The sequence below is a fragment of the Cryptomeria japonica genome, chromosome 2 (genome assembly GCF_030272615.1).
Source record: "Cryptomeria japonica chromosome 2, Sugi_1.0, whole genome shotgun sequence".
Taxonomy (NCBI): Eukaryota; Viridiplantae; Streptophyta; class Pinopsida; order Cupressales; family Cupressaceae; genus Cryptomeria; species Cryptomeria japonica.
In genome coordinates this window covers 139,517,388-139,542,810 of record NC_081406.1, presented here as the reverse complement: position 1 = coordinate 139,542,810, position 25,423 = coordinate 139,517,388, and the positions used below count along the sequence as shown (strand labels likewise).

Genomic DNA, 25,423 nt, shown 5'->3' with positions numbered 1-25,423 from the left:
ACCGTTGATCTCTAGCACCTAAGCTTATGCACTAAAAAATCTATAAATAGAGGTCTCCTAAGCCATTTTTGGAACTAATAGCTAATCTCATAGTCAATTAGGAGTCTTTATCTTTGCATCTATGAGTTCATTTTTTAGCATTTGTAGATTTTTTGAGAAATTTGGCATAGATCATTATCATAACATTAGTTTTTGCATATCATATTATCTATCAGTCCATTCCACACTTGCTTATCTGAGAGCAAAATTATCTGCAACTAAGAACAATTGGGTTAGGACACAATGAGACATAAATCATGAAGGTATAATATTTTATTTTATTTTTATTTCATGTTGTTTCATTGGTTGAAGCTTGAGTTATATTTTCATGATGGACTAATGAGTTTGCAGGTAATTTCTTTGAGGTGAAACTTAAGTTGATACAGTTGTTTGTCAAGACTGGCTGGGAAAATGCTCCACATTTTTATGCATTGATGTTTCTACTCTCATAAATTGGTGACATACTTATAATGTCTATGTAGTGTCTCAATCCAAATTTCAGGTGATGTGGTGTACCACAAGTATGTTTGATGATGATCTATTTCATGACCACATTTCTTGGCTTTCTAGGTATGACAAACTCTATTTACCTATTTGGTTGTGCTAGCTAGTTTCAACATGACAGTGTGAAAGAAGTATTTGGGAATTTAGTTGGATGTTCATGGAATTTAGCTATGTGGTTTGCATGACAATGGTTTATCTTTCTGGTGTTGCATTATGTCTGGAGTTAGTTCTTAGGGTGTTTTTTTTTTTGGTAGACTGAGCTTATTCTATTGGCTATGCTATGCAGTTTGGGTTATGTGTTAGCATTGGAGGTTGTGATAAAGTGTATTTGGGCCCTACTATGTCTTGGTTTGAGCTTCATTTTGTAAATTCATTTGGATATTATGTTTTCGAGCCAGTTGGTTATGTGCTACACGTTTCATTGACATGTTACCTTGCTACTAACTTGGGATAATGATTTCCATGGTGTTTTATGCTTAAGATACATGAAAATATGTCATAATTTATTTCAGGTCCTGTCCATTTCTTGGCTTGGAATTATTTCACTCCAATAATTTTTTGAGGTTGACTTGTTGAGGTCATTCCTTGTCTTTTTCTCTAGCCAGCCTAATTGGAGTTTTTGAGATCTTGTGAAGGATATATATAGAAGATCAAATTAGTTTCAAGAGTATGAATTAATGTGGATGTTTTAAGATGTGAATATGAGGTGATAAAAGTGTGGGTGAAACTTTTGGAGCTGAATTTTTTAATGGTTTATTGAGGTAGCATGTTAAAAACACCTACATTCTAAGGAGAGTGTTGGGAGCTATGAGTTGAAGGATTATACTTTGTAATTAAAATATTCATTGTATCTAGCTCTAAGATAGTGAATATTTTAGTAGGTCCTTTGTATCTTTCTTGGAGGTAGTTAGCTTCTTCAACAAGTCCTTTTGGGAGTTGTGTGCTTCTTTAGGTAGTGAGCCTTGAAGACATTTTTACTTGTTCATATAATGTGGATTAACGCTCATCATAGTTTTTACCTTTTTGGGTTTTCCATGTAAATCTAGTGTTCTCTTGTGCATTGGTGTCATTGATTTATCTTCATTATTGCTAATTTGTTCAAGGGTTTTAAATTTTAATTAAAGGGTTAATGTTTTTACTAATTACTAATTCATCCCCCCTCTTAGTATCCAAGTGTATTCAACACATGATACTTAAGTTAAACTTCCATCTCCGTCATCTTTAGATTTCAGTTTAGTTTAGTAGGATGTTACTGGTCTTTCACATTTATGGGATGATCCTTTGCCAAATATTTTTGAGTTACAAACCATAGTTTTGGAGGACACTATTAAGGAAATTTATTTCCTCTTTTATGTTAGTTATTATGGAGTTACACTTGGTTAAAATTTATGGGGAATCATTTAGATGCTTTGGTCCATTTCCCTCATGACCAATTAGTATAGTTTGACATAAGTGTGGATAATTTTGAGAAATAATTGGACGAGCTATGCTCATCTTTGGATTGTATTCTACATCTATTTTCAACATATTCTAACTTATCATCTTCATTAGCGTGGACTAGAGAAGCTCACATGGTAATGGTAGATGATTTTTTTTTGGAGAATTCATGCTTTTTCTTTCTTTTTTTCTATCATATTATTTTTTAATAATTTTAAAATAATTTATATACTTCTATGATTTTATTTCTTTCTAAGAGGAGGAATGTTGTTCAATAAGATTGAATCATTTTTAAAATTTAATGCTAGGAATCTATCAACATTGTTGGAGACACTATATTGATTGAACTTGCATCTTCTTCTTTTCTATTATTGGATGGGGAGGGGGAGGGGAACCTTTTCCTCATAAGTGGTTTTGTTCTTTTATATTTTTTAGAGAGACTCTTCTTTGAGTCCTTCTTATGTTGTGTCTTTTCCATAAATATTTTCTCTTTTGAAGGGAATTTGATGCAGTCAAGTAGGAAGAACGAATGAAGGGCAACCCCACCTTGCAACCTATAACACAAAAACCATGAAATAACAAAGCAAACAAGATCATTCAACACAAGATATACCCTATAAAAATCCTCAAAGGGAAAAACCCAACCTCAAAGCTTAATTCTTATATTATTTTGATGAATTACATATGCCCTCAGGCTTTACACATGCTAGTCATAGCCCAAAATCACAAAATCATTCAAACAACTCAAATCTATGATTCACAGATAATCTACTTAACAAATCTATCTCCGGTAATGCTTTGCTGATCCAAACCTCAGTCCACCGATCCAAAACACCATGATCCTCCAGAATCTACATCTTTCCTGATTCTTATCTTTCATGGACCTCTGTCCCCTCAAATCAATCTCCAAAATTCCTCTGTATACTATCCACAAGCCTCAACAACTAAATCAAGTTGGTCAAAGATCCACCGTTTCATAATGATATGTGAGCACACTAACATGTCGGCCAAATCATGAAGAACATCTCCAATAATGCTTAGAAATTTGCGTAGACCTGTATGGACATTAGCCATGTCCAAAACAACACTCTCGTATGTTCCACAAGTCACGAAAACCATCCTCAACCCAATTATTGTTCACTCCACAAACCGGAAGACCAACCAGTAAGAACACACCAACATCAGACCAATACCGAAATCACTATCTCACTGGAATAAAATCCAAATGCCATGAATCTCAAAAATATTTAAGGCAACAATCTCCAGATGCTAAATCCAAATCTGCAACTCTAAATTCACAAACATGAAGAAACACAACAATCCCCAAGAAACTGCACTACTAACTACTCCAACCGGATGAACTACTCAGATGCTCTTGCATAAAACTCTCAGGGTTAATTGAGAAGTGAGTTCCATCACTTGATCTGCAACATGCCACAACCAATGCTACATCAAATTTTCTTCGACGATCTATTCACAGATACTTACAACAGCCTCAAGTTTGGTGGTCTGACTACAAGTTCCAACTGCCTCTCCTCGACGATCTATCAGACAACCTTGCAACCTACCTCAATTAGATGATCTGTTCAAGTCCAGCTGTCAGCTTCCTCAAGTTCATGCTCCTAGGTTGGGTGGTCTACTTGCAATCCTTGCACTGCCTAAACGTTCGACACGATCTAAACAAGTTTTCAAGCTGCCTCAAGTTCTTTTCATCCAACTGGTTCACAACCATATCTTCCTCCATCAACAGGTTCATAACCCACTCTGATACCACTTGATGGAGTCAAGGTAGGGAGATCCAATGAAGGACAACCTCGACTTGCAACCTATAACACACACACCATGAAATAATAAAGCAAAAAATATCATTCAACATAAGATATACCTTGGGAAAACCCTCAAAGGGAAAACCCAGCCTCAAAGCTCAATCCTTATATTATTTTGATGAATTACATATTCCCTCAGCCTTTACCCATTCTATTCATAGCACAAAATCACAAAATCATTCAAAAAACTCAAATCTATGATTCGTAGATCATCCTCTTAACAAATCTATCTATGGTAATGCTCTGTTGATCTCGACCTCAGTCCACTAGACTAGAACACCACAATCCTCCAAAATCTACATATTTCCTGATTCTAATCTTTTATGGACCTCTATTCCCCCAAATCAATCTCCAAACTTTCTCTTTATATTATTTGCAAGCCTCAACAACTAAATCAAATCAGCCAAAGATCCACCAGTTCAAAGTGAAATGGGAGAACACTAACATGTTGGCCAAATCACCAAGAACATCTCCAATAATGCTTAGAACTTCACGTGAACCTCCACGAACATCAGCCAGGTCCAAAACAACACTCCCATATGATTCACAAGTCACATAAACCATCCACAACCCAATTATTCTTCGATCCACACACCACAAGACCAACCAGTAAGAACACACCAACACCAGACCAATACCAAAATCGATATCTCACCGAAATCAAACCCAACTGCCATGAATCTCAAATATGTTTAATACAATGATCTGTAGATGATAAATCCAAATCTACAACTCTAAATTCACAAAAATGAAGAAACACAAAAAGTTTCCAAGCAACTCCATTGCTAACTACTCCAACTAGATGAACTACTCAGATGCTCCTGCATCATAATTTTTGTCCAAAAGGTGTTCTTCATTATTTTTTACTTAACGGAAGATTGTTTTGTACTTGGGTATCTCATCAAGCCTAGTTGATGTGACCCAATTCATTTATTCCCACCTAAGATAATCTTAAGGTAGGGTATTAGTGCAGAATAATATTTCATAGGAAATTATTTTCTTTCTCATGGATATCTCTTATCTAAGTGATATTTCCATTTCTAGTGATAAGCTTAAATAGGTCTCTTAGTGGAGTTGCATGCTAATTTTTAAGGTGGAAGATAACTCTTCTTTGCACTACATATGTGTACATCTTCATAAGTTTATTGATTCTAGATCATTAAGAATTATTTCATTTCTTTTTATGTGTTGCACACTTTCAATGTACAACTTTGTACAACATCAAATTATTTATAATTTGTGGTTGCAACCAATATTGTTATCCTTACAAGAAGATTTTTATTTTTAATAATATGATTAATAACAAAGCATATAACTCTTAGATTTAAAAGTTAGATAAACTAGTGAGCTATAATATCTAAAAAAATGAATCCCTAAATGATGCAAGTCAAATCCCAAACCAAACAAACACTACAAATTGTTTCTACTCCTCAATAGCGATAGGAGCTTTAAACTCAAACCCAAAACATAGAAAGATGTGACATGAAACTATTTAATTTAATAAATGCAAACTAAAATTTCATTAATTGTTAAGTGACAAATTCTACAACCCAAACAATTTGAATGAAAATTTTATTATTTCTACAATATGAGACAAAAATATTTTCAAACATTAGCTGCAAGTCTCAGTCACATGACTCGAGCAAAACTGCTTCCGTTGTCTATCTCTATTTTCATTTATTCTTTCTACTCTTGTCTAATCCTTGCCATAGATCAATCATGCTCAACATCCCTAACTATTTACACTACTTCTACCTAATTTCACACAACATCCAGTGATACATGTTTTTATTCTAACCCCAATCACCCATTTGAACCTCTTTTTCTTCCATTTGCCTCTTTTGATAATTGTTTCCTCACTCCTTTGACCGATCCCTCTATCTTTCCACTGACTAGTTCTTCAAACAAGATAACCATAAGCTCCCTATCTAAAATTGTTCTTTCAACTCCCATGTTTCATTCGCTTCTCAACACCCATAACTAAATCTGCTCAAATTTCTTTTGACAAAATAATATGATTGGAAGTAAGGAATCCTCAATCCTCCTCCAAACACAAATCCCCAAATTTAGGCAACTTATCAAACCAAAATTGAGAACTAAGACCACACATTTGAACTAATAATATACGAGGACTAAAAGTTGATCGATGCCCTTGCATCAAGATCCCTTAGAGATAAAAACAATCATGTTCTTCTAGACATGAGGTTACCAATGGAATGACACAATAATTTTCTATTAGGAGGGTCTCTCTCTTTGAAGGTATCCATAAGCGATTACCTTCTTGCCATATAGAATTAATCAACAATCCTCAATTTTTGTTGAGAGAAATATTGTACACTTCATATGCCTCCTTTAAATCAAAAGCATCCACATTTAGATCCATTGGCCACTCAAATATAATACGAATATCCTAAATGCCATGAAATAACAATCCTCTTTGACTCAATTGATACAACTACAACAATAGGTGCCAGCTGAATCAAACAACTCATCAAACCATCAATGCTTGCAATAGAAATCTTATATCTGATAGAAATTTGAGTAATAACTCTAGAATATCTGCACATTCTCCACTCTCCTCTAGCACAAGGGCTAAGACTCATTTATCAAATATTTCTCAATGAATTACCCATCCTCTATCTCATGAATAAGATCTTATCTATCTGCAACAACCTCTTGGATTGACGCAATCTCATTCTTCAATTCTTCATTTTTAGAAACTAGCTTACTTATCTCCTCATCTTTGGTTGCTTTTATAATTCCTTACAAGAGACATAGCTCTATTGCAAATTCATTACCTTTAATTTCTTTTCTTAAGTCCTATAGTTACAAAAATATTAGGAAAACACTTCTCCAACACATCCATTCTACTTGGAATCACTTTCAATTTCTCAAAGGGATTTATTTTCTTTACTTCATCCCAATAATCCTCACCAAATGGGATTATTACAGGATTCCTCATGACCCAATTCATCCTTCTCTCCAAAATCATCTTCTTTTGACAATATCAAGCAATATTTTGTGCCTCCTTTTCTAGCGTCTACAATTATAGAATCCTCCTTTGCAAATAACTCCTTAGATAGAGTTTCCTAGAGACACCTTCAAGCTTCTCCAATTCCCAGATCTTGTAGCTCTAATACCAAACTGATGCAAGTTGAATCTCAAACCAACAAAAAAAGATGCAAACTATTTCTCTTCTCAATAGTGGTCCAGGAACTTCAAAATCAAACCTAATAGATAGAAAGATATGAAAAGAACCTCAATAATTTAACATAACAACACAAACTAGCATTTCATTAACTATTTTTAAGTGTAAAAAAGCATCTATGATATGGGTAAAATCTATGGCTCTCTGTTCTCTTTGTTTTTATGAAGTATATTACCCTAGATGGTGGATATACTAGGGCTTTTGGGCATCATTTCATCTTGCTAAACCATTTTAGGAATAAGGTGAAATTATCATTTCCATTATTCTTACTTGCCTCTATCAATGCTAGCATCAAAGATCATAGGAAGAACAAGAAAAAACCTGTCTTTCATGGGGGTATGTTATTCTTGATTAATGAACATATCAAATCCTTTCCTTCCACATCATCTAGAGATCCTAACCCATGACATGATTTTGAGGATGATGACCATGTTAGCCTCTCCTCTGATGAGGATGAGTGGAATACAAAGATGGAGGACACAGACTCCGAGTCAGACACTTCCTTGAAGCAAGACAATGTCCCCTGTTTCTATTTCAAACTCAGAGTCCTTTCCTTCCCACAATTCTATTCTAGGCAAGTTAGAACCTCTCCCTAACAGGAATGATAGAACCCCCTTTCCTAATTATCTCAATGCTAATTCTCCTTATCTAAGTGTAGACAGAGAAAACTTTGATGATGTTCTAGCCATCGCCTGTGATTCTTCTGTGGATAATTTTAGAATGTTCAAATGGGCATTTTGCGAAATAAAGGAGATTAATTTTAAACTTTGGGTAGTGACGAGAAAACATGACAACCAAGGAGCTAAACAATGGTTTGTGGAGTAGAGGAAATCAATTGTTGATTACATGCAGAAGACACTAAGCACAATGAATGATCTTAAGAAATATTATGACAACATAATCTCAAATTTGGAGAAGAAAGTTAAGAAAGAGTATGAAGGTAGATTGAAACATCTGGAAAGAAAATCTAGAAAGTTAATGATAATATTATCTCTTTGGCTACCTACAATCATAATTTGGTGAAGAATTAAACTGAAAGCATAAATATAATGGTAGGAAAAATTCAAACCTCCATTAGGAAGGGGCTATACTTAATGTGGACTCCATAGAGAAGAAACAAGATGGTACTACTAGGCCTTCCAAGAGAACCAGAGCCACTCGAAGAAGAAATCTCCTAATCAAGAAATACAGGAGCTAAACAATATTGCATTCAACATGACATAATTGGAAGCTAAGGCCATGGAGGCCCTAAAAAAATTGAACAAGGATTTCCTTCTTGCTGTCGTTTTTGTGGTTTTTGGTTTGTTACTAGTATTTTGTTGAGTTTTGGCTGCTTTTTAAAAAATGGTTAAATCTTTTAGAAATATTTTATAATAGTTCTATATAAAAGGGTTTCAGGTCCCTTCAAAACCTATTTGTTCCTTAATCAACAACATTTCATTAACTGTGAATCAACAAATTCTACAACCAAAATAATTTGAATGGACATTTTATTATATCTACATACGAAACAAAATTGTTGTAGACATCAAATGCAAATCTTGGTCACATGTGACTTGATCAAAACTAGTCCCATTCTCTGCCTCCATTTTTATTTCTTCTTTCCACTCCTATTTTATCCTTGCAAAAGATCAATCATTCTCAATGTCTCTAACTCTTTACACTACTTCTACCCAATCCCACATAGTGTCGAATGTTATGCATTTTTCTTCTGGTCCAAAGCACCCATTCAACCCTCTTTTCTCTCTCTATCATTTGTGATATTTTTTCCTCACTCCATTGATTGGTCCCTCTAGCTCCCTCTGATCTATTCTTCTAGGAAGAAAACCAAAAAATCCTTGACTAAAATTGTTCTTTTAGATCTCATCGTTGTTCCACCAATTTCCTAATTTCCATAATTGAATTTGCCTAAATTGCTTCTGAGAAAATAAGATGATTGGAGGTTAGGAATCCTTGATCCTCCTTTGTCAAATATAAATCCCCCAAATTTAGGCAACTTAGCAAACCAAAATTGAGAAGTAAGACAACAAATCTAAACTAATAAAACACAACCTGACCAAAAGTTGATTGATGCCCCTACATTTCTAAAGTCAACACCAAAGTTATTTAGAGTGAGAGAAAAAGCAAAGCGACATAATGAATCTCAAACCTTAAAATTATATGTATAGGTACGAGGCATTAACAAAGAACATTATAATCTTAATAAGATTTAAAATTATCTAAAAACTGACAAAAAGTGTAGATTTTACATTTTGTGCTACTTGGTCCATCATCTTCCTTTTGCTCGCTCTAGTACAGGTAAAAGGGGCTTTACCCTCCTCCGGAGTAGCCTACTTGCCTTTCTCAACAACATCAATATCAATGAAGAAAGATTCAGTTTCCTGAGCTCTTTCAAACTTCTTTGTCATAACTCTAACATTTTCAGCACTGGACTTGGTAACCTTGTAGCTAAAGTTGACCAATTTAATTAGATTATCATTAAGCTTCTTGTAGCTTGTTTCCAATTCTCCCTTTGAAATCTTCCTTCATATGTTCTGTCTCCTTCAGATTTTAAGCATTAATTAGAAAAAACAATAAACCCTATGAGAAGGCCAAGAGTTTTTGTCTTATACAGGTTCATTAAAAATATACTGGAATATAATCTCATTTTCATAGATCTAGACTAATTAAATAAATGTAAACAATAACCCTACAATTAAGTTGTATTTAAGTATGCACCTAAGCTAGGTGTTAATAGATGAGTAGAAAATACAATAATCAAATGGTAGGATGGATGCACTTACTTTCAGGAAGGATGACGAAGAATTAATTGTTGATTCTATACAAAGTCTAGTGTTCATAGTCTAATGTATGTCTTAAACTTAGTATAATCTAAAAATTCGATATGGGTTAAAACTCAATCCCTCAAGATTGAACCTTAGCACTATTGAATAAATTTTTTGTTTGGAAATGCGATATGGACAATGAGAATGATCAAATGGAATGAGATATGGACAATGAGAATGATCAAATGAGATATGGACAATGAGAATGATCAAATCGAATGAGATATAGACAATGAGAATGATCAAATGAGATATGGACAATGATCATTACTCTTTAAGGATTGACCAAAGATAGAAATGTGTAGGTTTGAAAGAAATGAATAAATTTGTTGTTGTGAATGTTAGTATACAAATATATGATGTAAATGATGAATATATGAAACTGTACTTAAAAAAGTCAGTGAATACAGAAGTGATAGTAAAAAAGTATCATATTGTGAGTCAAAATGAATACACAAATGTGCCACTTATTGATAGTTAATCATATTAAAACTTTCTTCAAAATAAACCGATGAATTTCACTATCAACACAACAATCCATCCACCCAACCATCAACCAAATTAGGTAGAAGTAATTATCATATTCCTACTATTGGTTTTCTTACTAATTTTTTAAGTCTCTTAGTGATTAATTGCATTCATAATTTTTTAAGCCTCTTAGTGATTAATGGCTAAGAATAAATATATACTAATTTAAACATTTTCCACTCTTGGCCCATACTAAGTACACAAAATGCTCATGTTAAATTTTATGTCCTCTTCAAGTGAACAACCCAAAAAGTATTTATTTATACATAGAATGTATTGAACCATACAAATTACATCCATAAAAAATGATAGTATAGTTTGAACATCTAGCATAATAAAATTCATATTATCATCACTTAGTACACAATACATATATAGTAAGTGGCCAAGAATATTCATACTAACATAGATTATTAGCTTATTTAATATAGCTTTCAACAACTCACAACTTAATCAACAATATCCCAAAATCACATTGTAATATGTTGAACCAAAGTTTTCCAAATATGGTCTCTTATATCTCTAGTGGCAGCACTAAATCCATCTCCCTCTTTGTAAAAGAGTTGAATTCCTCTTGACAAGGAAACTGCATGATCTTTAGAGTATGTCGGTACACCGTCCTTTTTCAAATATTCCCACATCAGTTCTTTCAATAATTCATCTTGGAAGGAATTAAGATAATCCAAAGCTTCTTCTTCTGTTGAATTAGGATTATCTCTCATATAGCATCTTACACAAGAAGCTTCCTCACCCCTAGTAGCTTCAACCTGCATTTCATCACATATTATAATTTTAATTGAAACACCTTTCCTAAAATAAATAGGACATCAAAAGAAGGATATAGAAACTTAAAATATATGTAGCTCTATTTTTTAATATACCTTGAAAGTATTAATATCATTGCTTAACCGAAATGTGTGTCCCATAATATCAAGGAACCTTGAGGGAAAATCAAATTTTGGAAGTAGGTTCTGAGGAAGAAGTGTGTCCAATGTTAACACAGGTTGCAAGATAAGTATTCTAGCACCACCACTAATTTTCCCATTCTCCATGTACTCCTCAAAAGTTGGTATATAACCAGCAGCTAGCCACTTCGCTTCTTGCAAGTAAGAATTGATGAAAATATTCCACTACATTACATATTCATCATTCATCAATACCATTTTTGCACTAGCACATAGATATCTTTAATATAGCTATTAAAATATAAAACATCAACTAGATAGATGCTTGAGATTTATATGTGTGCATATATTTTAAACAAATGTACAAAAGATATATATGCTAGTTTATATTTTTAAGACACATGAGTATTTTTATGACGATAATTACAACTACTTACAGCATTTCTAGCATAATCAAGTGTGTCTCGTCCTTGGGTTTTGATTATCTCTTGTGTTATTTCATTCACCATATTATAAAACATGATGAACACAACTTTCATATATTCAGGAAGTCCATCTATGGAGCTTGGATCCCATCTAACCAAAAAAGAGAACATAAAATAATATTATGAAAAGGTAATGTTGTACCAAAGTATCTAAATATAACTATATCATTCAATTTTGTATGGGTTGTTAAAATTTATATTTTTACCTTTCAATGGCCTCTGCGAAGATTTTGAGTTCATCTAATGTCCCATACGTGTCATATATATCATCAATAACTATTACAAGAGAACCAATTTTTGCAAATCCAATTCTAAAAGCAGAATCCTTTGGCTCTACACTCCCTCCTACGGCCCAGAAATAAAATTCAACATATCGGTTTCGAGCAAATGTTAGCTGGTGAACACCTGACTCCTTCCACCACCTAAAAAAAAGCGCGCAAATAAAATGTAACTTTTTCATAAGTTAACTACTAGACTTTATTTTTATTCCTACTATTTTTTATTTGCAATTATTTTTGTGTATCAATATTGATTCCAATCTCAAGTAGCTTAGTAACTTTGCAAGTATTTGAAGTTCTCGTTGTTGCATGGATTGCACCATATTGAAGTCTAACTTTGCTAGATCTAAAATCTTCTTGTTGCTCTCACATGTCATCCTGTATATGAAGAAATTGTACTCATATACTTAGAAAATCATGTCTTCTATTTGATATTTAGAAAATTAAAATATAATGATAATATACTTCTACTTAGATATCCTCCTTTTATACCATGAAGTTTCAGCTCCATATATGTCAATATAATTCCTTGCTTCCAATCTAGGCACGTTGGTGTGCCAACCATAGTGTAGATTAAATTCTATCTATTGAACAACAAAAATATCAAACATAGTTATGAAAAAACAATTAACATACTTTGTACACAAAAGTATCAATACATATGCATTGGGTACCTCTCGTGAAAGATTAGAACCATTGATCTTTGGGAGAACTTGCTCTAAATATCTAGTTGCAAAGGCTTTAGCCTCTTCCATGATTTTCTCTCCATGAAATGCAATAAGTGAAACCTGAAATAAATTTAGAATTGTCTTTATTTCTTTGTTTGATTGACTATATGAGCTCAAGAACTGACCATCTTTTCCTTTAAAATTCTCCAATACACCTTCAATTATCAAGAACAAAGCATAATATAACACATCATTATCAAAATAGCTCAATGAAAATAAGATATTAATATAAAACAATACAAATAGTAATCAGATAAAAACAAAAATAGAAACTTTCTTTTAATAAACAAAAGCCACTAACAAATTATCTCTTTCAAAACATAATGTCCCTAAAGAGTGACAATATGATTAGATGTTTCCCTTAAATAATAACCTAAAGACCACCTGAAGAGACGTCGTATCTGTGCAGACGAAGAATTCGAAGTGCCAAGGCTGTGGTGTTCAGATCCGGGCAAGCACCTCCTTCACCATTTGCAATGCCTTTGTCATTCCAATACCTGCTACCCATATATATACATTATATGAACTGCTTTTAGATTTAGCTATTGAAGATTGTTATAAGAAATAAACCTGTAAACATAATCAAGAGCCTCCTTTATTTCCTTTTGGAAATGCCGATCGATCCCAAGGCGTTCAACTTTGTCCACCATTGAAAGGCGTTCGTGGACAGAAGAATTTTGAGTCGACATCCCATTAAATATCTCCTTCACTTCTCTAATCAGTGTCTTTGCGCGTTCTACATAACAAGGACCCTGCAGCAGCACAATACTATCAATCAAGCAAAAAACAAAGCAAAATTACAAAGTAGAAGACTGTAAAACTAACATACCTCGTAAGCTCTTGGAAGGGAGTTTATGAAATTATCATCCCACAAGTTGGGATGATGATTATTTCTGCGCCTCTCAGTAGGTTGTGCAGTGATTGAAGCCTTGCTAACAATTAAATCCAGCCTTCTTCTGCTTGGCTTTGGAAACACATGAGTAAACATCCTAAGCTCATTACTGGGTTTTTGTATGGATGGGTTGTTGAGGCCTGAAAAGCCCAGAGTGAAACGAGAAAGAGAGATGGAAGCCATTCTCAGAATGATTTCCGAGCTGCGAAAGCTGGGTGTTTAATGCCTGAACCGCTCAATGGCAGGTGCTCCTGAAAAGTGAAGAATCTTGACCGAAACAAATATTGCAAATATTATGGTCGGTTGACACAAGAGGCGACGAAAAACAGAATAACGTAGTAGAGGAAAATACATCTTAAAAATTGATTTCACCGAAACAAACATTTAAATTAGTAATCAAGTCTCTCAAGTATATGATATATAAGCACAGTGAGTGAGGTAAACTTAAAGGTACTAGTACTTAGAATGGCTTTTCTTTCTGTCTCCTTTAGTTTTTCCCAGGTTACTTAGAAAGCCTTACCTTACGCATCTGACAATTCTTCTATGAGATGAAATTCTTGGAGTAAAGAAGCAGTTCAAAGAAAGAAAACCTTAAAAGTATGACACGATGGTTTTATTCAGTCACTATAAATGCCTTATGAGGCAAGTCTTTTCAATAATCTTCTATATAGTTACATTATGTTTCTCTTTGTTGTTTTGTTTCTTCCCTCACCTTGATGTTGGATGACAGGGTCTACCATATGTTAGGGAAGTTAAAGAGATGTTCAATGCACTGTTGACAATAGAAAGTGGAGATGAACTCTTCCAATGCCTCTCCATGGTAGATGAACTAATTTGAAAAAATACAGCACACAATTGAATTCTAACTATTCAGTTCACTTCAAAATAATACTCTAATAAATTAATACAAGAAAAAATAAATACAATATTAAATATGTATACAATAGTATATATAAACCATTTCACAAAATATAATCTTTATAAAACAAAAAAGTGTTCTAAAATCCTTTTATATTAACAACTTAAATATCTTAAAACCTAAGATTTCCAAATATTATAGAATGACTCCAAACATTTTTAGGAAGAGATAAGTGTATGTGTTTGATTCTATAAATTATAAAATAAAAAGATAAAATGGTAGACATGAAAGATTGGAAAATTATAGAACTTTTTTAGCATACTTTGGTAGCTCCTTTATTGACAATGGATCCCATTTGTCAACACACCCAAAATGCCATTTATGATAAATTCCCTAACTTCTTGCTTGATATGAATATTAAAAAAAATGTATCATTACTTTTTAATGGCTTCAATGAAGAGTTAAAGCTCCTAATAAGTTCCATATGTGTCATAGATGTCATCTAAATATGTTTCAAGTGTAGACAACTTTGCAAAGATGATTCTGAATGCAAAATATTTTTTCTCGGCCAGAACACAAAGTAGTATCTAATGTGTCTAGGTTGAGAAAATTATAGTTATTCAAAAACCAAATTCTACTCACCACATAGATACTCACAAAATCTACCCTTTATACTCATGCCCAATGCATTAGTGGGAAACTACTTCTGCAACATAAAAAACTATCACCTTGAAAGAATTCGAAGCTCTTGTTGTTGCGTGAGTTTAATCATATTGAAATCCAACTTTCCTAGCTCTAAAACTTTTCTCTTACTCAAATGAGGCATTCTACATATCAAATATAACTTGGTATAAAGATTAATTAGATTATATAAATCTCTTTGTTGAACTAGGTATTCCATTCATATATTTAATGTCTAAAAATATAGGTCAAGTTAAACTACATGAATCATTTATTTCAAGAAATTATGCTTATTGAAATCAAATGCAAGTTATTTCTACTTTTTTATATTTTGTTAGAGATTTTTATATCAAATTTATAGACTGTATCATATATGCAAGAGGAGAGTATCACATTGAAATCTGTTTAAATGAAATTGAAAGATTGAATTGTATCCATTTTGAAAAAATCACCCAAAATATGAATTGAATCTCATCACATAGAATATAAGCACTTTGAACTCAAAAACTTCACCAACAAACTAAAATCTCATTGGAAACTTATTTTCAACTAGTTAACTATTACAGGTAACTCAAAGTTTAGATTGTAAAAATATGGTCATCTTTAATTGTAATGATATTATAAATATATAGAAAGAATCATACATATGATTAAATGATATTCTATAAAAGCAAGATTTTTTTTAAAGGTATTTACTCTTTTATTATATTTTCATCCCATGAATTATCCTCTCCATATATCTTTATATAATGCCTTGGTTTCAATCTTGGCACATTAGCGTGTCATCCGTACTCCAAACTGAATTCTATGCATTCATAAATAAAAATAGAACTACTAGGTTATTTATCTATTGATATATATGATATATTAAAAATGTGTAGTGTTAATTACTATATTTAAATTTAGTTGTCACCCATCTTGAAAGATTGGAATCATCAATATTTTGTAGATCTTGTTTTAAATATAGAGTGGAAAAAGATTTAGTTTCATCGATAACCATCCTCATTGGAAATGCAATGAGTGACACTTGAAATAAATTTATAATACTTTTTATTTCCTGTTGTGACTGAGTACTAAGCTGAAAATAATTCTCATTTTTACTTTTGAGGATCTTCAACTTATCTTGCCAATAAAAAAAGAATAATATAGTAATTAATGAATGGGACTAGATGAATATAGTTAGTTTAAAATAGATTAGAAAATTACACTTATGAATGGGAACAAAAGTTAACTAAATACATACTATTTAATTAACATAAAAACACATTATCATAAGTAAAAGAAACTATCTATTTAGAATAATCACCAAAAGAAATGTTGTCTCTATGAAGTTAAATAATTCAAAATCCCAAAGCAGTGGTATTGAGATTATGATTAGAATTATTCCTCCCAATTCTAATGCCTTTGTTGTTCCAATACCTACAAGTAAATAAAATTTAAATCCCAATTTATATCCTTTGTGATTCAACATATAAACTTAGCATAGTTCTTGTAGTTTAAACGTTTAAAAGTATACAAACCTATAAACATAATCAAGAGTTACTTTTATCTCTTAAAAATATCATTATATTCCAAGTCGTTCAACATTATCCACCATAGAGAACCATTGGAAAATGTCATCTCGGTAACAAGTGTCTTGGAGCATTCAACATTTGGTGGACCTTGTTATCCAACATGAAGGTGAGAGAAGAAACAAAAATAACAAAGAGAAGCATAACAACTATATAGAATATCATTAAAATTATTTGCCTCATACGACATTTTGAGTGACTGAAGAAAATCATCATCTCACAAATTAGGGTGGTGATTGCCTATACATCTTGTTAACCCTTGTTAATTAGTAATCAAAATAGAATTTATACTTTTAGTAGGTCCTAGAATTTTCTTTCTTTGAACTACTTCTTTAATCCAAGATTTTAATCCCATAAATATTTGTTAGATGCGTAAGGCTTTCTTAGTTAACTTAGTAAAAACCAAAGGAGAAACAAAAATCAAAGTTATTCTAAGTAGTTCTTTATAACTTTTGTATGTTTTACCACATTCACCGTGCCTATATATATTGTACATGATAAAATTGATTATAAATTTGCATGTTAGGTGAAATTAGTTTTTTAACATGTATCTTCCTTAACATGTAGTTAGAGTATATGGGTCCTAATCTCCAACCATCTAGTCTAGAGTAGCCTCCCAAGCCATCAAATCTAGATTCTTCTTCCCTTTCTTCTTGCCTTCATCCTTGTTCTTAGTAACTCTTTTCTTTGACTTTCTCTCTTTTTTACTTTCCACAATGACCATAACAATAACAGTCCTATCTATCAAATTATTGTTAATCCCGATTAATAGTTTGATTTCAATTTTAAAATATATTTCACTATTCCTTTCACAACCAAAGAAATTATTTTCTATTTCTAAATTCTCAACTTCGACCCATAGATGTTTCAACTACACAACAAGAAAATGTAAATTTTGAAGTGTTTCCTCCTAGCTAGAGGGCTCTCCATCTTTAGGCTTCTCTTTCTCCTCTTTGTAACCTTTTAGAATATTAAGCCCTATTGATTAGGTTGAAAGCACTGGAATACTAAGAGGGGGGGGGGGGTTTGAATCATTATTCTAATAGATTAAAAAACAATTAACTTTTCAGACTTGACTGATATAAAGCAGTTAATGCAAAATAGACATGAACACCACAACCACAAGATAAACACTTAATTTTATATGTGGAAAACCCAAATGAGAAAAATCACGAAGAGTGTTAACTCTGAGGATGATATAACTAGTTATATTTGAGTTTACACAGGGGTGGCTCATTGCCAGATTACAAAACAACTTACTGCTAGACTACTCACTGGAGATATACAAAAGATGGATAATTGCCAAAATGCTCATGTAAACTGGAAAGATTGAACTAAAAAGGTTTGCATCTCCAAATGCATTGGATCAGTTCCAAGTTCAATCTTAGATTAAAAATCTTAAACTCTATAGTAGATCTGGTTAGAGATCTCTATACAATTGTCATGCAACAGGTCCGATAAAGGACTACTGCACTATTGCAACACAAATTGCCTTTGTTGTCTGTAGTTCACACTTCACACACTCTGCTATCTTTGCTGCCAACTATCTTTCACACAAAACTCACCTTCACATTCACACTCACTTGTTTGATCTCGCTCTCATACCACTTCATATATATATATATATATATATATATATATATATATATATATATATATATATATATATATATATATATATATATATATATATATATATATATATATATATATATATATATATATATATATATATATATATATATATATATATATATACCAGAGGGTATAGATACAAAATAGTGTGTTGGGTATGCTTAGCACGTTACCGATATGGTCATGTCGGCCTCCGCAAGATTTATGTATGATTCCTTTTCATACTTTGATTATCAATGCATATACCGAGATTATCGGATAGGGACAAGATCATCCAGACCAAACAATACCGACCCATTAAAACAAGATCAAGCCCAATATCTCCAAAAAGTAGACTACACACAAACCAAGGAAACCGCAACACAAAATTCAAAGAGATACTTTTGAATAACGATCCACTTCAAATGCCACCATAGAGGAACCGCCTCAACCTCGTTATTAGTCTTGATGCCAACTTGTTTTGCATAATGCTCTAGCATTTGCCCCTTATCATTCATATTATTCATCTTGTAGTTTCCATTCTTGTTTTATGTGTGTTTTCTCCTTGTTATAAGATACATATTTCACATATTTTCCTTTATATAGATAAAACTAATATAGATTTCAAGGAAATAAATATATTTGTAAATGTGAGTATATCTGTAAATGTGTAAATTATGAATATGTGAAACTATACTTCAATAAGCAAGAATGAACATAAAAATAAATAGTAGAAAAGTATCAAATTGTGAGTCAAAATGAAAATGAATGCACAAATATGCCACATGCTGATAATTAATCACATTAATCATGACTGAAATAAATGGCTAAAATGAATAGTGCAAATATTATGGTCGGTTGACGCAAGGGGCGACAAAAAGGAGAATAAAGCAGCAGAATTTTCGTGTTTACAAGAACTGATTTCACCTAACATACGTGCAAGTTTCAAATTAGGTGTACCCGTTGGTGTACCCGTTGGTAAATATGGCAAAACGCAGAGAATTATAAAGGACTACTTAAAATGGCTTTGCTTTCTAACAAACCTTCTGTGGGATTAAATTCTTGGAGTAAAGGAGGAGTTTAAAGAAAGAAAACGCTTGGACCTACTAAAAGTATAAATGCTATTTTGATTACTCACCAACAAGGCTTAACACGACGTATAGGCAATCACCACCCTAATTTGTGGGACGATAGTTTCCTTCAGTCACTTGAAATGCCTTATGAGGCAAGTATTTTTAACGGTCTTACTTTTAGTTGTTATGACTCTCTTTGTTTTGTTTTTCTTCTCTCATCTTGCTGTTAATTAACAGGGCCCTCAATGCAGTGTTGACAAAACAAAGTGGAGATGATCTCTTCCAATGCCTCTCCATGGTAGATAATGTTGAACGCCTTGGAATAGAACGACATTTCCAAGAGGATATAAAAGCAACTCCTGATTATGTTTATAGGTTTGTAGATTTTTCCAAGTTTAAACCACAAGATAGATATGCTAGCTTTATATGTTGAATGCTCAAGGATATAAGTTGGAACTTAAATTTTATTGATGTGTAGATATTGGAACAACAAAGGCATTGGAACTTGGAGGAGTAGTTCTAATCCTGATCTCAATACCACTGCATTGGGTTTTCGAATTCTTCGACTTCACGGATACAATGTTTCTTCTGGTGTTTACTCTAAATAGACAGTTTATTGTTCTTATAATAATGTGTTTTATGTGCTGATTAAATTGTATGGATTTAGTTAACATTTGTTAGAGCTCACTAGTCTAACTAGTCTAATCTTCCAATCTTAATTAAACTAGCTACATTCTTACAGTCCCATTCACTAATTACTATATTATTCTTTGGTAAAATGTGTTGGAGAACTTCAAGAGTAAAGATGGACAATTCTTGAAGTCTAGTCCTCAATCACATGAAGAAATAAAAAGTATTATAAATCTATTTCGAGCATCACTCATTGCATTTCCAAATGAGAAGGTTATGGATGAAGCTAAATCCTTCTCCACTCAATATTTAAAGAAAGCTCAACAAAATATTGATGATTCCAATCTTTCAAGAGAGGTGAAAACTAAACTTAAATATAATTATTAGAAATGCATATTTTATTTGTATATCATATACATCAATAGAGATATATCTTGATAGTTTATTTTATGAACAGATAGAATTCAATTTGGAGTATGGATCTCACACTAATGTGCCAAGATTGGAAGCAAGACATTATATAGAGATATATGGAGAGGATAATTCATGGGCTGAAAAGACCATAAAAGGGTAATCATGTAATTTTAAATTTCTATAGCGTAACTTAACAATCATATGTATGATTATCTCTATATATCTCAACAACATTACAATTAAAGATGTTTGTAGTTTTTTAATCTAAATTTTGAATTATTTGCAATATTTAATGAGTAATTTAAACAAATCAAAATAAGTCGTGGATGAGTTTTTGGTCTATTGGTGAAGTTATTGAGTTCAAAATCCTTATATTGTAAGAGATGAGATTGACATCATGTTTAGACTGACTTTGACAAAATTAATATTATTCGGTCTTTAACTCTTAATTAAAAGGATTTAACATAATAACTTGTCTTTGATACCCAAAAAGATAATTTCTTCAAATAAATGATTCCTTTAGTTTTAATCGGCCTCTATTTTAAGACGTCTTAAAATGGATAAAAGAAATATCTGGTTCAATAAAGAAATGTGCAAGATCTAATTAGGTTTCATACTTTGTGATATTTGATACATGCAGAATGCCTCATTTGAGTAACACAAAAGTTTTAGAGCTAGCAAAGTTGGACTTCAACATGATGCAGTGCATGCAACAACGAGAGCTTCAGATCCTTTCAAGGTGATACATTTGTATGTTGTGGAAAATTATCACAAGTAGTTTGCGACTAACCATTGTGAATGACTATAATGGGTAGATTTTGTGGATATGTAGGTGGTGGGTAGAATCCGGTTTGTCAAAACTGGAATTTGCTCGACATAGACACGTTGAATACTACTTTTGGGCAGTTGGTGGTGTGATTGAGCCAAAGTATTCTGCATTCAGAATCGGCTTTGCAAAGTTATCTGCACTTGTAACATATCTGGATGACATCTATGATACATATGGAACTTATGAGGAGCTCCAACTCTTCATAGAAGCCATTAAAAAGTAATAATTTATAATAATTTAATATTCATATCAAGCAAGAAGTTATGCACTTCTCATGCATGATGTTTTGGGTTTGTTGACAGATGGGATCCATTGGCCATAGAGGGGCTACCGGAGTATATGAAAATTGCATATATAGCCTTCTATGATGGGGTGAAGGACATGGTCAGAGAAGCCCAAATCACTCAAGGCCGAGATACGTTTGACTATGTTAAAAACGCGGTATAAATCCACTTTTTCATCTCTCCTTTTATTTTCTCTTTTAAAATTTATAGTAACGATCACATAAGTTTATCTTTTCCTAAACATTTGGAGCCCTTGTATAATATTTGGTGACTTTATTGAATTTATTTAAGGAAGAATGAAAGAGATCTTTACTAAGGATCCGAGAACACTTAAATAGGTAAAGAAGGCTTAGGGTGTTTATGAGTGTAATAATTTAGAATATTGAAGGCATTTGTTCAAAGAAAATATAAATAATGTTATGATAATGAAGAAATATGTCATATATATGAAAACAATTATTTATAACTTTTGACTTATAGAGAGAGTTGTTTATATTATTCTTTAAAGGATAAGAAAAGTAGATAAAGAAGCTTGAGAAGATTTCATATCTTAGGTTTCAAGATATTGAAGATGTTAACATAAAAATAATTTAGAAGGCTTTTTAATTTTATGAAATTATGTTTTGTAAAATGGTATATATATACATTTGCAAAATATAAAGAAAGTTGTTTATAATATTCATGAAAGGATAAAAAAAAGTAAACAAAGAAGCTTGAGAAGATTTCAAGATATTGAAGATGTTAACATAAAAGGATTTTGAAAATCTTTTTCATTTTATTAAGATTATTTTTCATTAAATGATATATATAGTATTTTCTAGATATTTTAAACATTTTATTTATTTTTATTTATATTAATTTTACTAAAGCTTATTATTTTGTAGTGAATTGAATAGTAAGCTTCAAATTGTATGTTGTTATTTTTTAAATAGTAAATGTTATCTATTGACACAATATCTAGTCGTTTATATTAAAATTCTATTTTATACTTTAAAAGTCTATTTTAAGTTAAATTGCAACATTTAAAGGTTAAAACAAATGTTTCTATTTTAGCATAAAATTATCATTTTTTTAATTAAATATATTTATGTGACTACTAATAACATGAACTTTATTGAACATTACAATTACATTGGGAAGTTTATATTGATTCATATATGCAAGAAGCAAAGTGGTTTGTTGAAGGTTATGTACCAACTTTGGAGGAGTATTTAGAGAATGGACAAGTTAGTGGTGGCTCACGTGTGGTGACTTTACAACCTGTATTAGCAGTAGATGCAATTCTTCTAGAAAACATATTACCAGAAATTGATTATCCTTCAAAGTTTGATGAACTTTTAGGCTTAACACTTAGAGTTAAAGGTGATACAAGAACCTTTGAGGTATGATATAAAATATTTAGTACAATATGCATTTATTTTTATTTTCTTAAAAAAGTGTAATGGTAGCTAAACTAATGTTTTGTGATTGTTATTTGAAAGGCTGAAGCTGATCGTGGAGAAACAGTATCTTGTATAACTTGTTATATGAGAGACCACCCTGGATCTACTAACTAAGAGGCTATAAATTATCTCACGGCCTTATGTGATGGACTCCTCAAAGAGTTGAATTGGGAATATTTGAAACCTCTTAATGTTCCACCCATTAGCAAAGATTGTGCTTATGCACTATCCCGAGGTTTACAACTTCTCTATAAAGAGAGAGATGGATTTAGTGTTGCTAGCAAAGATACAAAGAATCATATCATCAAAACCATGATTGAACCTTTTCCAATATGATTCGGATTCCCTTCATATGTATGTTTTAAGGATATGTAGCCTCTATTGTATGAGGAATATTAAATAAATATATTGTATTAAGCTCAAGCTAGAAATGAAACAAAACTTCTATTTTGAATTGTTTTTTAGTTACATCATCAATATAGTTATACTCTTCTAAGGAAAAATATAATTTTTTAATATTAAGTCATGGTAAATAAACCAAAGCACACAAATAAGTTTAGATCAATTTAGATTAAATAATTACTTCACTTGAAAATAGAATAATTGTTGTGATATTTATGAAATTAAATTTTGAATGATAAATTATTTAGCTATGAGAATTATGATGAAGAAGGATCCTAATATGGAGTATAATTAAAACACATTGATAAAAAAGGGAAGTTATTTATATTACAAAATAATAATTTACTATAATTAATTGTTATTTATCAACTCATGTGTTTAGATTCGATTAAAAACTAATTGATTGTATTAAAAATCTATCCCATTGGAGATCAAAATCTATTATATCTGCAATTTATTGTTCATCGTACCTCGCCTCTATTCGTGCTTATATTAGTGTGAAGATTCATCGCACCTCGCCTATGTAAAGGCCTAAATGGAGAGAATCAAGATGTTTCTGAAGAGAAGGCATGGGATTCCATCTGGACTGTTGAGGGTTTGAGTCGCCCAACTTTATTTATTTACGTGTGTTAAAGTTGAACAACTGGGAAATAGATTGGATAAAATTAATTTTCAAACGGAAAAGACATATCATGAATTTGTGAAGTCTATGGAGACTAACTATAGATATGAGGATGATTCCGCAACGCAACATTATATTGCGAACTTGTCTCAAGAGAGGTCTTGTGTTTGAGTCACAACAAATAGATATGCTGTCTTGAACTAGCTATGACTCAACAGAGGTCTTGTGTTTGAGTCATATTCTTGTCGGCGGTAGGTGCAAGGACGTGCAACACTAGCAGTCCAACACTGCAATCAGCGTGAGACAGAATGTAGGTGAGTGAACGGAGGGAAGTGCTACCGAATGGAGTTATAAGGAGTTCCTATTGGAGTGATAAGGTTTCCGGAGAGATAAGGAGCCCCCCAGCTGGAGAGATAAGGTGTCAAAGGAGGATTGGAGTAATAAGGTTTGAGTTTTCGTTGGAGAGATGGTGATTGGAGAGATAAGGTGTTAAGGTTTCAGTAGGGCAAATATATTAATGGGGATGGGGTCTCCCATTATGATCTCATTGGTTCATAGCTCCAGTCAAAAGTAACGGCTTTAATTTCTTACTAAGCGAAAAAAAAAAGGGACTACCTATAAATATTGTAGAAAAAGTGGAAGGAGAGACATGTGAAGCCATCATTCATCGTCAAGAAAGAAAGTGATCTACATCACTGTAGTTGAATCATAGTTAGGTGTGCAAAGAAGGTAAGTTAAAATCGTTTATTTCAATAGGAAAAGTTTTTAAAAGGGTTCAAAACAAAGAAATAACTAGAAGAAGAAGTAATGAACATTAATAAATGTAATTTATAAGAAACAAAAAGATAAATATGATTTTTTATGCGAAATTGATAATCTTGAAAAGGAATTTAAGAAAGTTAAAATTCAAAATGAAGAATTAGAGGAAAGAGTGGATTTATATGATGATTTCGAAGACAAGATAAAAAGGCTAGAATAATTTTTTTTTTTAACAGAAGATAGAAACATTAAAACTGAAAGAAGAGAATGATCAATTAGTTGGATGCAAAGAATGTATAATTACAAACCCTTGATTTTGTGGTGTCTCATGTGACACAAGTGATTTGTGTTTTCTATTTGATGGTATATTTGGTAAGTGTGATTTTTCTTAAGTTATTTTGTGATAAATATTGTCAAGATGAAGATGATAAATTATAATATGTCTGCTGATCTTGTTAGGTGTGATGAGAATAACAACGATATTGTGAAAATAATATTGGTTTCAAGATCATTAAAAAAATGGGTTATATTGGTTAAAGATTACGAAAGTGTGAACACGAAATTATATTTAGCCTATTGAACCAATTA

General features: G+C 32.0%; 1 protein-coding gene and 1 pseudogene across 1 annotated transcript; one reads left to right on the top strand and one right to left on the bottom strand.

Annotated features, from left to right (window-relative positions):
* Positions 1–10,692: 10,692 nt before the first annotated feature.
* Positions 10,693–13,894, bottom strand: LOC131073183 (alpha pinene synthase, chloroplastic). The gene is made up of 10 exons (XM_058009584.2): positions 13,593–13,894; positions 13,334–13,515; positions 13,148–13,260; positions 12,710–12,918; positions 12,528–12,619; positions 12,315–12,413; positions 11,964–12,179; positions 11,710–11,848; positions 11,249–11,497; positions 10,693–11,134 (listed from the first exon to the last, which is right to left on the bottom strand). Exons 1-10 carry the CDS (start codon positions 13,836–13,838, stop codon positions 10,838–10,840), a joined length of 1,842 nt encoding a protein of 613 aa, XP_057865567.2. The 5' UTR covers positions 13,839–13,894; the 3' UTR covers positions 10,693–10,837.
* On the top strand, positions 13,878–23,388 carry LOC131073194 (alpha pinene synthase, chloroplastic-like; annotated as a pseudogene).
* Positions 23,389–25,423: the final 2,035 nt, after the last annotated feature.

Bases quoted from the DNA above. Each gene is read 5' to 3' on its own strand.
- LOC131073183 (XM_058009584.2), bottom strand. From the start codon at position 13,838: ATGGCTTCCATCTCTCTTTCTCGTTTCACTCTGGGCTTTTCAGGCCTC. The intron at 12,620-12,709 runs GTACCCAATGCA...GTTGTTCAATAG, and splicing joins GTTCTAATCTTTCACGAGAG to ATAGAATTTAATCTACACTA. The intron at 12,414-12,527 runs GTATAAAAGGAG...CTTCATATACAG, and splicing joins TATGGAGCTGAAACTTCATG to GATGACATGTGAGAGCAACA.